This window comes from Rhinolophus ferrumequinum, chromosome 23 (genome assembly GCF_004115265.2).
Source record: "Rhinolophus ferrumequinum isolate MPI-CBG mRhiFer1 chromosome 23, mRhiFer1_v1.p, whole genome shotgun sequence".
Classification (NCBI taxonomy): domain Eukaryota; kingdom Metazoa; phylum Chordata; class Mammalia; order Chiroptera; family Rhinolophidae; genus Rhinolophus; species Rhinolophus ferrumequinum.
In genome coordinates this window covers 18300519-18316047 of record NC_046306.1, presented here as the reverse complement: position 1 = coordinate 18316047, position 15529 = coordinate 18300519, and the positions used below count along the sequence as shown (strand labels likewise).

Here is a 15529-nt window from a genome sequence, read left to right as displayed (position 1 = left end):
TTTTAATCATCACAACAACCCTTTGAGGTGGGTAGAATTTTCTGTGTCTGATGACTTTGATTTTTAATTATAAACTTTGGCGGATGGTAGCTGCAGCCTTAGAGAATGTGAGCTTTTTCAGTTCTGGTGCCTTAAGCAAATTTGCAAGGGATCCCTGATGTTAACTTTGGCAGGTTTCATGCCTGCAAATATTGATTGAGCCAGAAGTTCTAGTTGTAAAATGTCACCAGTGAATGTGCAGCCAGCAAAGGCAAGGGAAAACTCATTACTGCAGCTCATCTGTAACTCCTGGGTCAGGCCACTCACTACCATCTGGTAAAAATTAATGTTTGAAAATTCCCTTTTATTCTGACAAAATGTAATCGGGCAAGGTTAACAGCAGATGATTTCTGAGCATTTCAAATTGGTTAGACCAATCCATCCACAAGCTTGGGTTTGTGACATTCTATATGTCTGATTATCTTAAGAGGTATCAGAAAGCTTTAAAATTATGAAATCCCAAAATAATGGTAGGAAGAAAATTAATTATGTCTATACTTCCTCTTCTCCCCTGTGTTGCATGCTCCTCCTCCATATTGAAAGTGTTTATTCCAAAAAAGAAAAGGCTCATTAGAGAGGAAGAAATAGGATTACTGTCCTGAAATAATCCGAGCATCTTTTTCATGTAAGAGTGAGACTAAACCTCTTTTATATCACTTTAAGAAGAAAGATTGGGGGCCAGGGAAGAAAACTGTAAATTGAAAGGTTTCTACTCAATTTAATGAGCTCTCCTAGTGATCCAGAGTTGGAAGGGGCTCAATTTAGGGAGGAGGTGAAGTTCCTGGCCGCTGGAAGTGTTTGGAAAGCCCTAGCCTATGCCTAGCAGAGGTGTTTTAAAGGAGATTCACAACTCAGATAGGTGACTGGGTCAGATGCAGGGTTCCTGAAGTCTGTCCTGGCTCTCGTGCCTCAGAATGATTGCAAGAGGGTGTGAATCCAGATGTACGAGGACAGCGTTTTCTGTAGAATGAATGTCAGTCTCTCAAAAATCACTATCTCCCTCCCTCCCTCTCTCTCTCTCTCTCTCTCTCTCTCTCTCTCTCTCTCTCACGCACACACATAAATGTGGGAATTAAAAACACACATTCAATGAAAAGTGTTACCAAGTAGATAGTAATGTGTTTGTTGTTGTTGTCTTTTCTCAATCATTGGGTACGAGAAAGTGTAGCTGGGGTTGAGGTCTGTCAAATATTTTGACATTAAAAAAAAGCCCGATCATTTTAAAACCTTTCCAACCTTGAGTTTCTTTGATTTTGAATAAAGTATTTCAAAGAGAGGTAGGAAACTATCTGTGTTGTTTTGGACCAAACTGTGCTTGCGCTTTAGAAACATTGCCCTTGATGTGCAGGCATACATACGAGACATGCATACATACATACGTGTCTACATAAAAGTGGTTATTGTTCCTAGTTGACAGATTGAGAACACTCAAGCCAATAGAGGGTAAGTTACTTTCCAGGGCTGCTAAGTAGGGGGACTAGATTTGCAGTTAGGAAAATCTGACCCTAAAACTCATTTTTCATGCAGGATATCAGCATTGCAAACAGGTTAGGAATGACCAGTTAGTATGGTGAAGAAAGCACAGCACTGTATTGGGAAAGTCTCGTATTATTGCTCACCACGTACAAGTTGCTTAAACCCCACTGAGCTCAGATTTCCCCTATGTCTATAAAACGAGGGATAAACTAGATTATCTTCTTCAGCTCTAATTTCTGAGTCTTTCCCATTGTTTGGTATTTAGGAAATAGCACTTCATACCCCCCCTTTGAAGGTCCTTTTCTGAAGAATTCCTGATTTATTGTAAGGTTGTAGAAGATTTCCTTTGACTTTTTCCAGTCCCTGAATAAAATTGAACATACTTTTCCTTCCATTAGCATGAAAGTACATTTTAGAAAATTATCTCCTTTCTTAGCCAGGTAACTTGGAATATTGAGCTATGGTTAGACGTTCCCCACACAACACACATCTACACTGGCATATCCCGGTACAAATGTGCTCCTCACATTGATAATTGCACTGTGCGTTTTCATAATTTATCATAGGGATGCCAGTATTGCTTATTATTGAAGTTCCCTGTCTTTTCCCCCACCCCCAGGCCTAACAGGTCAAGACAGACCGTAAATGCGACAACGGAGACCGCATGCTCTGAGGAGGTGGAGTGGTTTCATAGTGGAGTTTTAATTCAGGGTTTGTTCTGGTGATGTAGCCTCTTCCTATGGTACATTACTTTGAGCCCAATATAACTGCATGTTCCCACAGCCCCTCATTATAGCTACACTGCTTTTTAATTAAAAAAAAAAGAGAGAGAGGGAGAGAGGGAAAAATGAAACCTAAAGCTTAGGTTGGAGATTGTCTAGGTACGCAGGGCGGATCCTAGGCAGATTGCAATTATTTAATATTTATCTCTTAAAGCTTTCATGGAGATGTCTTGATTTGTATTTCCAGAGGGATGGATATATATATCATCCACCCAGCTCTCTCTCCCTCTCTCTTTCTCACACACAAACATACACACGTGCGCACGCACGTGCACACACACACACGCGTGCGCACACACAATAGGCTTCAAGATTTTTGGAAAGTAAAGGCACCTTATATATGTATAATTTTGAAGCTTATATAAGCTTTGAGCAAAAGAGAATCCTTTATGGATCCTAGAAAGGCTCCCAGCTGGTAGGATGGTGGCAAATGCTTAGTGAGCATTTCTGCTGCTCACCACCTGTTGGGAGTAAGGCAGGGAACGTAGAAGATTGTAAAAATTCTTAAAGGCTGAGTTCTGGTCCATCAGAAGTTAAGAGTTAATCATTTTTTCCTCCAGTCCTGTGCGCAGCAGAAGCAGAGAAATGACTTTATTACAAACAGTTCTTTTTGTCATTCCTTCTTCTTGAGGGATTCCAAACACCTTTCAGGGACCAAAACAAATTAATCTCCAAAGGTGACAGGTAAGCATGACTTAATCCTTTTGGGATTGGTTGCCTAAGACACAAGGAGAGCTTGACCTTTCTGACAGGCTGTGCCTGTGGTATTCCCTTCTGGAATCAGAGCCCTTTGGCTCCTCTGCAGTGAAGTCCATTGGACAGCTCCGAGGCTCTTCCCCGCTTAGATGCTCTTGCTTTCTTTTCTGTAACTGATCACCGTCTCAGTGGTGAGCATTGGTAAATGTAATCTAGCAGTTTATTTCTGGGCCAGGCGGTTGATAGCCTCACGGTTTTTAGTGGGGACCTTTTATAAACAGAACTTCAGCTTTATATGAGTCCATATTTCATTCAGTGTTACTGGAAAGACAGTTCCATTTTGGTTTTATTAGAGAACAGGGACTCCCCTCCACCCCCCAGGTGAAAATCCCCTGGACCTGTGCTGTCCAGTAGCTGTGTATGCTGTTCGGCCCATGAAATGGGGCTAGGTCTGTGTGCAATTACACGGTAAGTGTAAAATGGGCCTAACCGAATTCCAACGACTTAGTATTAAAAAAAAAGAATGTAAAATATCACATTAGTGATTTTTTATATATGTTGAAATAATATTTTGGACATATTGGATTAAACAAAATATATTACTAAAATTAATCTCACCTGTTTCTTTTTACTTTTTAAAATGTGTCTACTAAAAATTTTAGAATTATACCTATGGTTTGCATTATATTTTGATTGGACAGACTCAGACTCAGACTCTTCAGCCCCTTAATAGCAAAACAGTGTTTGTTTTATTTACACTTACGTCTGCTGTCTCCAGCTCAGCACCTTATACATAGTTAGCACTTAATAAATATTTGTTAAAGAAATGAATTATTTGATTATTTAGAGGGGTCAAATTTCAGAAATGAGCATGAACTTCTCTGTTTGGAGTGTTAGTATGTGAAAAAGAGACGATTGAGGGTTGAGAACAGAAGTAAAGAACAGAAGTTCTTAAAATTTTGCCTTGGGAAAGAAAAACGCTGAAATAAAATGTATCAGGGCCTTTGAATGGCTTACCCATCTGTTAAAGAGGAAGGTGGGAGCTGATATGTTGGTGAAGGGGCCGTGTCAGAGCATCCTAATAGGTTCTGCCATCCTCTGCCTCAGAGTTGTTCTGAGAGGAGCCGAAGCTGAATACCCTGTGTGAGGAAGAAGGGAGTTAGAGAAATAGCTGGAGAACCTAAAGGTTGCCCTCTTAGGAATATTGTGTTTAGATATTCATAAAGATCAACAAAGCTGTTTTTGTCTCAAGGATCCATGCTGGCCCTTTCTTTCCTTGTGTCTCTGTTTAGACCTTCCCCTAATGGAAGCCTGGGACGGCTACTGGGCCAGAAGATCCATCGAGCCTTGGAATTCTTTAATAAACTGTGTGTTGAATGAATGGTTTGGCAAAACTTACTTTAACTTGGCCAAGGTGTCGTATGACTTATGTTTATGGGTATATGTTCTTGCCTGAAAGTCCCTAAGGTCTGTCTCTGTTAGGGTCCTGGAATCAGGGTAGCTCTGCCGATTTCCCAGAGACCAGGTGCAACTTTCAGAAGGCCCTAGGTTGTCTTTGCACGAGTTTATTGAGGAGTCTCAGGCATCCTGTCTCCCTGCTTATAAAATAGAACTGTTAACTACTTCTCTTCCCCAGCGATGTGGTGAAGATTAAAATAAGTGCCTTTAAGTTCGGCAGAAGGAAAGTGCTATTTGTAATGGAAATTATTAGAGGTAAAAATGAAAAACTCCGACCTCTGACATGTTTGTTTCAAAGAAGCGGATTGGAAGATGTGTTGAAAAGAGAAATTGCTAGTGTTCTTTCCATTTTGCATTTCTTAACTGTGGCAGTATTTAGCTTTCTCCTCTTAATTGTGGTCCACTGCCTTTTCTCTCTGCCCTCAGAGATAAACAATACAGAAATCTCCTTTCCGTGGAGAACTATGGCTGCTGCAGCAGGCTCACGCTAATCAGAATCGCAGCAGGGCTTGCTTTATGAGCCTGAAAGAATGAGAGCTCCCAGGGACAGAAGTTCCTTACCTGCTGGGGAGCTACAGATTTCTAGTTTGGAGCCTGCCCTCCTTTAGGATAAAGCTACCTTTCCTTCCCCCTTTGCACACGAGCACCACCACCTCCCTTTTCTTGTAGTGTGGGTTTACGGGCATGTTGAGGTTTTCTTTTTGTTTAAGTATAGACCAGTAATGATGATCATAGATTTTTGTATTTGTGGAAATAGAATATGATCATATGAAATTATAAGCTATCCTAGGGAGACTAGGAAGAGAATGAAATGTAGCAGGTAGTACCCCACAAACCAAATTGTCTAGTGTGAGTTTTCTAAGCAATGTCATCTGCTTAGACTTATGGAAGCACCTGATATGTCCCCAGCAGGGGACAGCCATGTAGAGGGGGTTGACTTCGCCCCACTGGGATAGCAGAGCTCAGTGACAGTGTGGATTGTAAGTCGTGGTGAGATGTGTAACGTGTATGACAGAAATTCGTCTGTCAGCACCAGATAACTGGGCACGCTGGCAATCAACGGGGCATTGTTTTCTGTTTGGTAACAACGTACCACACCCCACTCAGCACACTGTTGGTGCGGGCAATTGTTATAACTGATAAAGAAAAGCTTATTGAAGAGCCCAACCCAAATGTTTTATGTGGGGGAAGGCAATCATGGGGGTTACTTCATAGTAAATATTGTTATATTTGTTTAGCACAGTTGGAGTGTAGAGTTCTTTCACCTTTTAGTACAAAATTCCTGTTGTCAGATGACTAAGATCTGGGGATCTAACATATAGCACCATGACTGTAGTTAACGATACCGTATCGTATACTTGAAAATTGCTAAGAGAGTAAATCTACATGTTCTCACCACCAAGAAGAAAAAAAAAACTAATTATGGGAGGTAGAGGTCTTAACTCACCTTGTTGGGGTAATCATTTCACAATATGGACGTGAATCAAACCATCATGTTGTACACCTTAGACTTACACAATGTTTTCTGTCATTATAGCTCTGTAAAGCTGGAAAAAATAAAGTAAATGATAAACACACAGGCACAAAAGTGTCCTTTCGAAGTTAACAGGGAAAAGGGTTATGATCTCTATTTGCAGATGAGGAAACTAAGGTTTAATGAAATGCCCCCAGTCGCATCAGTAGTAAGTAAGCTGAGCTGAATGGAGACATCGGGCTGTTTGATGTCTAGTGCAGTGCTGTTTCTTCTCAACTCTGAAGCCCATTTCAGTAGTGCCGTTTTATTCCAATTTAATGGAAAACAACTAAGAACTCCTCCATGGATTGCAGTGTTCAAGGCAAAATGAGGTCCTAACAGTATGGTGGAAAGAGCCCAACAGTAGGAGTCAGGAAGTGCCAATTCTGTTTTTGGTGTTGCTGCAGGTTTTGTGACCTTGGGCCTAACTCTACTCTTGACCTGTGGGCCTAACTCTACTCTTCTGTAAAGTAGGAATTTGGAGTGCAGTCGACCCTTGGAAGTTACATATATAGTATTCTCTGTTAGAACTACTGGTGAATGTCTGGAATCTTTCTTACATATGAATTAAAACTATGTAAAACTTGTTTGTGTTGGAGCTTGTACGCGTATGTATTACAGTTACCTACAAGGTACTTGGCTGTTTTTGTTTTGTGTTTTTTTTAGTTAACAAATAAATTGAGCCTAATCTAGTGTCTCATCTCAAAGTGACTTTGTTCCCTATGATTTCTGCATACACAGGAACTTTTGTGAAATAGTGAAACGTGGCATATTGAAAAAATTCTATTTAAAAAAAAAAAGCCAACTACCTTAAAGGTGACTGTGATCATGTATTTGTAGATTCTTTAAGTGTTTGAAAGATACCACTTAGAGTTTTACTCCGTTTTGTGGGAGAAATTATATGCCGCGTTGCTTGCTTTTCAGTTGGGGAATTCTGGAAAGCTTCTAGAATATTTGCTGTGTCGGGCCTTCTATGTCTTTTCCAACTCTGAAATTCCTGTGTTTCCTTTTTCTCAGCCCAACAGGGGCACAAAACGTCCCCGGGATGATGAAGAGGAAGAGCTGAAAACGCGTCGGAGACAAGCTGGTACTCGGGAACGTGGCCGCTATCGGGAAGAGGAAATGACTGTGGTAGAAGAAGCAGATGATGACAAAAAAAGGCTACTTCAGATTATTGACCGAGAGGGTGAGGAGGAAGAGGAAGAGGTGAGATGGCAAAGGTGGCCTGGGAGCTGAGATGGCTGACCCTGAGACAGGCTCTGGAGCGTCTAACTTTGGGCCAAATGCTTCCTTTCTCTGAGCTTGCCAGCTTTATCTGTATCGTGGGGTTAAGAATACGGATTCATCGTGTTGACGTGAAGGCTAAGTGGGATGATGGAGTTGGGAAAGCATTTTGCAAAGTGTAAAGAACGTTACAGGTAGAATGTTTAAATTTTTCAGCATGATGTTATAATTGAAGGCCAAGCACTGACCTGTGGGGCTATTGGTACTGACTGAGGAGTGTCAGGGCGGCTTTCTAGGCCATTCTGAGGACACAGAAGGTGCTCGCATTCTTTAATATAGTCAGTAGTCTTCGAAAGGAAACAAGTGGGAGATGACCTTTTCAGACATTTGAAATGGCATAAGCAAAGGAGCGGAAGTGGAGAAGTTCAGGGGGAGCAAAGGGATCGGGTATTTAGGTGTTACTGAAAAAATAGTTTAGGGAAAGAGATGCCTACGGGCCTTTCCATTTGCTGGTCCTCAAGATGCCGTAGGGCCTTTGCACTCACTCCTTCCTGCCTCTGGACCTGTTTACTTCTGTGCCCTCTGCTGGAATGCTCTTCTGATGCTTTACATGGAGGGTTTCTTCTCATTAAGGTATCAGTTCAGATATTTCCTCCTCAGAGACATCTTTCCGATCTCTGAGGTAGATCAGCAAGTCATTCTCTCATTGCTTTCTTCTGTATAGTTTCTTCACAGCACTTACCATGATCTGAAACGCCTGTGTGTTTATTTTACTCATTTGTTGTCCCCTCCGCAACCTCCTGTGAGAACAGGGACTGGCTCTTCTTTTGTTCATAGCTGAATCTCTGGCACTCAGAGCAATGCCTAGTTCTTGGTAGACCCTTAATAAATATTTATTGAATGAATAAATGAATGAAGCTGAAAAGAGTAGAGGTAAAATATCAGTGATTAAAAATAGACTGACCTTACTTTTATGTCTTTTTAAATCCTTAAGTGTTAACTTGTATATTATTTCACTCTGGCATTTTGTTCGATATGAATTATGGAAATAGATTCTTAAGAGCCAGCTGTTTTTTGCTTCCAAGATACGATGCTAAGTTTGGATTTAAAAAATGAAGCCGGAGTGTGAATCTAAGAGGAAAAAAAATTGATTCATATTTCCAAAAGGTCTTTACTGTGTTATGACAGTAACTCTCTCCTCATTAGGATGTAGACCAGCGCTAATTTGGGGGTCTGCTCCTAAAAGATGGTGTCACTTTGGAAATGTGCGGTGGGAGACAGTCCCGAATTTCCTGTCTGAGGGCAGCAGCCCTGCGGGCCTTAGACAAACAGTATGTGTAGCACATCCTCCCCTCCGCCCCCGTCACTAGCTTCTGCTCAATCTGTTAGCCCTGCAGCAGCAGTTAATTGGCAGGTATAATTCCCGTGGAGGGCAAAGCTGGTACCGCAGGATCAGGCTGGTAGCTGTCACGGGTAAATGGTTTCCAGCCTGGGAGACAGAAATGTAATGTGGGACCAGCCCTTCTCTTAAGGGACAGGGAAAAAGAGATCGCTTTGTAAAAATGACACATGGAAGGCTACAAGTCCAGGAGTTATTTTCTCTCTGCCACCAGTGTCCCATTTGATGAAAAACAAGTGATGTTTGCCCCTGTAAAGTCACGTGAACTTGTAAAATATTATTGTCCTTTTTGTGCTACATCACCAGCATTCATCTTTCTGAAATCTCCCTCTGGTTTCTGACGTTGAGCTATCGGAGATACTGCTGTGGCCGATGACGAAGACTGATCATTCAGTTTTCCCCCAGTGTTGGAGAGAAATTAAAGGCGGGAAGGCCATCCCCTGGAGAGGCTCCGACTTGGGGAATCCCTTGAGAGCTGTATTAACACTAATATGTTTTTTCCTACAGAGTGGGCAAGATGTTAGCCAAGGAAAAGAAAAGCAGTCGATATTGAGGTTGCTTGGAAGTGATTTAACCCTTTCCTAGAAATTTAGATTATTTTAGTTAAATCCTAGTAGTACATTCTTTCTATTGCTAATAGAAAGAATACCAGCTTACATTAGTATAGTGTCATATAGTTTATAAAACAATTTTTATGTACCTCATCTCTTTAGGTCATCTCTATGACCTTAGAAGATACAGGTAATATTTCGACCCTCCTTCTCTCCTTCCCCTCCCTCCTTCTTTCCTTCCTTCCTTCAGCAAATTTTCACTGGCTGCCAGCTGTGTGCCAGGCACTGATGGGCGCTAGAGAGCCAGCATTTAACAAGTAGACGTGGGCCACCAACAGGGGTGTTTTCTCTGGTTTGGGTTTGGGGAGGTTATCTGGGCCAGATCCTGTCAGACCTTCCTTATGTAGGTCATGTGAAGGATTTGGGATTTTATTCTAAATGCCAAGTGGATGAATTCAGGAAAGACTTAACGAGGTAGAATCAATTGGATTAGGTAAAGGTTTGAGGATTATATTCAGCCAAGGAATGTTGCCACGTGGCTGGTAAGTAGTGAGGCTCTGAGTTCTGACCGCGCCAGGGCACTGACTTCCGTTTTCACCATGTCAGGGAATCTCTGTTTAAGATGTAGACTCTGGGGAGGGGCTGGGGTCCAACAGAGAACCTCAGGACCCAGAAGCCACTGATAAAAATCTGAAATATCTGTCATACCCAAAATGAATTTATAGCTATCTTCCACTTAAAACCCAATACATGAAAATCGAAATTTAATAAAATAATAGCTAACATTGTTGAGTGTGCTTACAAAATTGTGGGATGATTCAGTGCTTTTCAAAAGGATCTATTTCAGGGTCTCTTAATAGCAGTTTCTTTATTGCTTTTAGGTGTGAGTTATGGTCAATGAGTACAAAGGTATGAAGTTAGGAGTGGAGAGAATATTAGGCAGAGTGCATGGCAGCACATTGCATTCAACTGGAAAATAAACTGAAGAGAAAACATTTCTGAAATTTTAATATAGATTTTTTTGGGGGGAAATGATTCTGTTTTCAAAATTTTATTTTATTTACCTTTGTAGGTATTCCAGTGCATGAAGAAAACTCTGTATGGTCTACTAGTTTTTAAATGTTTCCTCGGAGCTTCCTTTAATTCTTGATGCTATATCTGGATTCTAAGAACCTGTCCGTGTCCCTTCTCAGCAGCTAGTAAGGACCAGATACAGAAATGTGAAGAAATGCAAAGCAGTGACTATCACTAATTAACAGCCATTCTTATGGTCTGTACAAAAATCAGCAGTGAGTTGAATTTGGCCTGTGGACCATAGTTGGCTGACCTCTCGTGTGGGGAAAAGATTCAGGGCCACTGTCACTTACTGAGCAAGTTCTTTGAAACCTCTGAGCATTATTTTACCTGTACATCAAAGGAGAAGGACAAGATAAATCTTAAATAATATTTACCTAATATTGTTGCTTATTCCATGCCATACAGTATGCTCAAGAAATATTTGTTGAACGACTGAGTCTGTAAACATCTTAAACTGAACTTCCTGTGCTAGATGTGGGACATACAGAGTGATACAAAGTAGCATGTGATGTAGACCCTTATCCCTCATTCTGGTGAGGGAGATAACGTTTGTACTGTACATTTAACCCAGAAAGATGAATGGCAGAATGGCATGTAAGAGCCACGGAAAGAAGTAGTAATACGCGTACGTGGATGAGAAGTTCTTTTGGACTGAAATTGTTGCATTTGTCCCTTTACAACAGGAGGAACCGTTGGATGAAAGCTCAGTGAAGAAAATGATCCTTACATTTGAAAAAAGATCATACAAAAACCAGGAGTTGCGGATCAAGTTTCCAGATAATCCAGAGAAGTAAGGTTCTGTTTTGCCGATACCGTCTCTGAGGTGTTTTGTTTGCTTTTTGTTTGTTTGTGTTTTTTGTTTGTTTGTTTGTCTGTTTTGTCTGCTTTGGTTTTTGTGATTTGTGTTAGGAGTCCCAGGATGACCCACATGTTTGGGAAACCACTAGAAGGACTCACAGCACTCAGAGTCAGTGGTACTGAGTGTATATGACAGGATCAGCAAGGGGAAAAGACACATCAGGCAGAGTGTGGAAAAATTCATATACAGGCTTCCTGTGTTTTCTCCCTCCCACTGAGTGGGGTCACGCTGGCATGCTCCCTTCTCCAACAGTGAAATACATCAACACATGTGCAGTTTCTCTGTCCAGGAAAGCCTATGTGAGACTCTGAGTCCAGAGTATTTATTGAGAACAAGTCATGTAGGCATTCTCTGCAACAACGACTACCAGAATTCCAGATTTCCCAAAAGAAAGCAGACGTTCAGTGCCTCAGGTGGGCAAAACAACCTTATCAGGTAGGGAACGTTTTAAAAGCCACGTTCCCAGGTGCCAGCCTACGACTAGGCCCTTGTAAAGAACAGACCTGTTATCTTAACTCTTTTCTACATTATTCTTCTCGAGGCCCAAAGAAAACTGACCTTGGCTGCTGTTAGTATTAGCTTTCCTGTTGAGAAAATGTAGAAGGCTTTGGTGTTAGAGAAATATGGGTATGACTCCCTCGTGACCTTACATAAGTCACTTCTCCTTTTTTAGCCTCAGGTGTCTCATCTGTAGAAAGAAATAATACCTCCTTCACAGAGTTGTGAAGATAAATGAGAATAGTGGCAAGTGTTTAGCTCCGTACCTGGCACATAGTACGTGCTTATGAAATGATAATTAATATGATTGCCACTACACTGGCTGCTCGGTGCACTGAGAAGTGCTGTAAGGAGGAACCTGGTGTCTCCTAGTCAGTTTTCCATCCTAACTAAAGGGATTTTCATATTTATACAGATTTTAATGTCCTAAGTCTCTCTTTCCCTCTTGGTCTTTCTCCCTCCCCGGGCATCCACTTTTAATGAATCTTAATGTGTCTAAGGCCTGTAGGCGCTGAAGAGTTAGATAGTACAATCTCTGCACTCATGTTTATGGGTGTAGGAAGACGTACTGTAAATGCACGGTAGCAGGAAATATACTTCAACCGAGATACAAACAGAGTGCTGTGGGAGCATAGAGGAAGGAACAGTGAATACCGAGTTGGGGGCTATCGAGGGCTTCATAGAAGGGGTGGTGTTTGAACTGGGCTTTGTAGAGCGATTTTGATTGTAATAGGCAGAGCAGAACATGGAAGGTCATGCCAAGTAGTGTGACTGGCATGAACAAAGGCACAGAGGTGTCAGAGGTCATCGAGTCCTCATGGCAACCTGCAAAGGCCGATGTGGTCCACTGTGTTCTCTCTGTCCTCTACATGAGGAGGTGGAGAGAGGAGAGCCCCGTTCCTGGACCTAGGGCCACAGCTCTCTTTGATGGTAGAAGTAGCTAGATTACAGCTCCGCTTTCCCAGGACCACAGTCCTACCAGGTTTTGTGTTGACTTCCACCATACAGTAGCGTTTGTCATACTGCACTGTGTGTGCGTGTGTGTGTGTTTGATTACACAAATAACATGAATAGATAGTCATTGTAAAAAATACCAACAGTGCATAAGTAGAGTAAAAATGGAAAGTTCTCCTGCACTGCCCCCTTCTCATTCCTCTACCTAGAGACAGCCCCTGTGATACTTCAGTGAGTGCCTTTTTAGATTGCTTTCTGTATACTTACTTACATATACAGAGGGCGCCAAAACAATGTACACACATTTTAAGAAAGGAGAAAAACTGTATTAAAATTGTAATAATATATACCGATAACAAAAGATGAGTATAAGTCACGTTTGACTTCTGCAATTACAAGAGGTGCTCAAAGTGGTTACCATCAGCGTAATTTTAATACAGTTTTTTCCTTTCTTAATATGTGTGTACATTGTTTTGGCACCCTCTGTATATGTAAATGCACAAATATTTTTTTCCTACCTAAATCATACTGTACATATCCTGCACCTTGATTTGTTTTTCAGTCACATAACAGATCTTTCCATCTTAATATATGCATATTTACTTTATTTTTTGTGACTGGTTATAGTAGTTCATGGTTTGTAGATACCATGACTTATTTATTATTTTTCTATTATGGACATTTGGTTATTTTAAATATTGAACAATACTTTTATGAACAATGTTGCAGTGAAGCTTTGTGTACATGTGTCTTAGTGTAAAATGTATTTCTATAGGATAAATGTTGAATTCTCAGTTTGAAGGATACATTTAAAATTTGATAGCTATTGCCACATTCCCCACTGTATCCTTTTATTCTCCCACCAACAGGTCTCTTTCCCTATGTTCTTACCCACAATGATCATGATTAGTCTTTAATATCTTTGCCATTTGTTTTATTATTTCTTTACTCAGCGGTCTTCCTGCATTCGACTCTGTCCCTTGAGGAGGTGGACTTGTTTGTCTCTGTTTGTAGGACCTAACACAGTACCTGCCAGACTGCAGGTGCTCAGTAAACATGAGATCTTAGGGAGTTGCTGTCATCTTGATTACATCCTTATTGCTTGGGGCCTAAGGAAGCTATGCCATAGGTTGATAACACTGGAAATTTAAGAAATCTAATTTACTTCTTGGAACACCAGCATTACTTTTGGTAGGTTTTCTTCTGTCATTTTAGAGCAATGAGTTTCTGCAGGTTATATATGTACCACATCTTAGATACCACAGACGCTCTAGGGTTACAGTTCATAAACTAGTTTTAAGAAAATGTTATTTTATTTTTAAAAAAACCAACAGTGGTTTCCATCCAGACGAAATTTATATACTATTTTAGTTTTTAAATCTGAACATTTGAAAATTGAAATTATGCATAAAGAATATATATATAATATATATATATATATATATATATATATATATATATATATATATATATATATATTTCCTTTTCTTTCTTTCTTTCTTTCTTTTTTTTTTTCCTTTTTTTTGGTCCAAAAGTGGTTAGGAAACTACATTGTGTTTTAACCTTGAGTTCTTGAATTCTTACTGGTGCTATGTCTTTTATAATTCTCTAGCCCAGCGAGGTGCAATTAAGATGAAAATTGCTAGAGCATATTTGAATGAAACTTTCCGGTTGAGATCAGAAACATTCAAATTTATTTTCCCATATATGCAATTGTCATTTTGATTGCATACCCAAAAATGCCTCTCTTCATTTGGCTGCATTTCAGATTCAATTGACAATTCTCCTTATGCATCCTCTGCTTTGCACTGGGTAATCTTTCTGCCAAACATCGCATTGAGTAGGGTATGCTTATTTCCCTAGTAAGTCCATGAGTAGTTCTCATTTTTATTTTTGCAGGGGCAGATGTAGTTAGTTTTGTAGTTCTCAAACTTTTTAATCTGAAGACCCCTTTGCACTCTTAAAGTATGAGTACACCCCAAAGTGTTTATCTTAGAAAATCCTAGAATATATGAGCAGACATTTCATTAGGCCATCAGGGCAATGATATCATCACATGTTGTGTAGCCCTCTGGAAAACTCCAGTGTACACTTCTGAGAGAATGAGAGTGCAAAAGATAAATACAGATACTGCAGGGTTGGTTCCAGACCACTGCCATAAAGTGAGTGTCGCAATAAAGCGAGTCACATGAATATTTTGGTTTCCCAGTGCATATAAAAGTTGTATTTATGCTATACTGTAGTCTTTTAAGTGGGCAGTAGTACCATGTGTGAAAAAAACAATGTACCAGGGGTGCCAAAAAAAAATGTATATAAGTGGACACTTTGGTCAATGTTGCTCAAGCAGTAGTTCGCTGTAATCAGAAGTGTCTGGACGCTGGATGGTAACCACTTTGAGCAGCTCTTGTAATTGTAGAAGTCAAACGTGACTTGTATTCGTCTTTTGTTATCGGTATAGAGTATTACAATTTTAATAGTTTTCCTTTCTTAAAATGTGCACACATTTTTTGGCACCCTCTGTACATACTTTCATTAAGAAATATTCCTTAATAAATGCTAACCATCATCTGAGCCTTTAGTGAACTGTAATATTTTTGCCGGTGGAGGGTCTTGCCCTAGTAACCTCAAAGATCACTAATCACAGGTCACCATAATAAATATAATAATAATGAAAAAGTTTGAAATTTTGTGAGAATTACCAGAATGTGAACAGAGACGTGAAATGAGCAAATGCTGTTGGAAAAATGGTGCCGGTAGACTTGCTTGACGCAGTTTCCACAAACCTTTAATTTGTAAAAAATGCAATATCTGTGAAGCACAGTAAAGCAAAGCACAATGAAACAAGGCACGCCTGTAATGTTTTGGAATTATTATGAAAATAGTTTTGATCTTGTAGACCCCTAAAAGGATCTCCCACCACCTCCTACCCCCACCCTGGGGTGCAGGACCCCACTTTGAGCACCGCTGCTTTAGTTGGGTGGAAGCAGCATCGTGTTCTCTATG

General features: G+C 40.4%; 1 protein-coding gene across 1 annotated transcript in view; it reads left to right on the top strand.

The window, feature by feature from the left end:
- The window catches only part of CTNNBL1 (catenin beta like 1), a 142543-nt gene that overhangs the window by 20210 nt on the left and 106804 nt on the right, over nucleotides 1–15529 (top strand). Inside the window, exons 2-3 of the mRNA XM_033095138.1 lie at nucleotides 6982–7170; nucleotides 10899–11005. Of these exons, the coding sequence (XP_032951029.1) occupies nucleotides 6982–7170; nucleotides 10899–11005 (296 nt within the window). The remainder of the gene's footprint in view (nucleotides 1–6981; nucleotides 7171–10898; nucleotides 11006–15529) is intronic.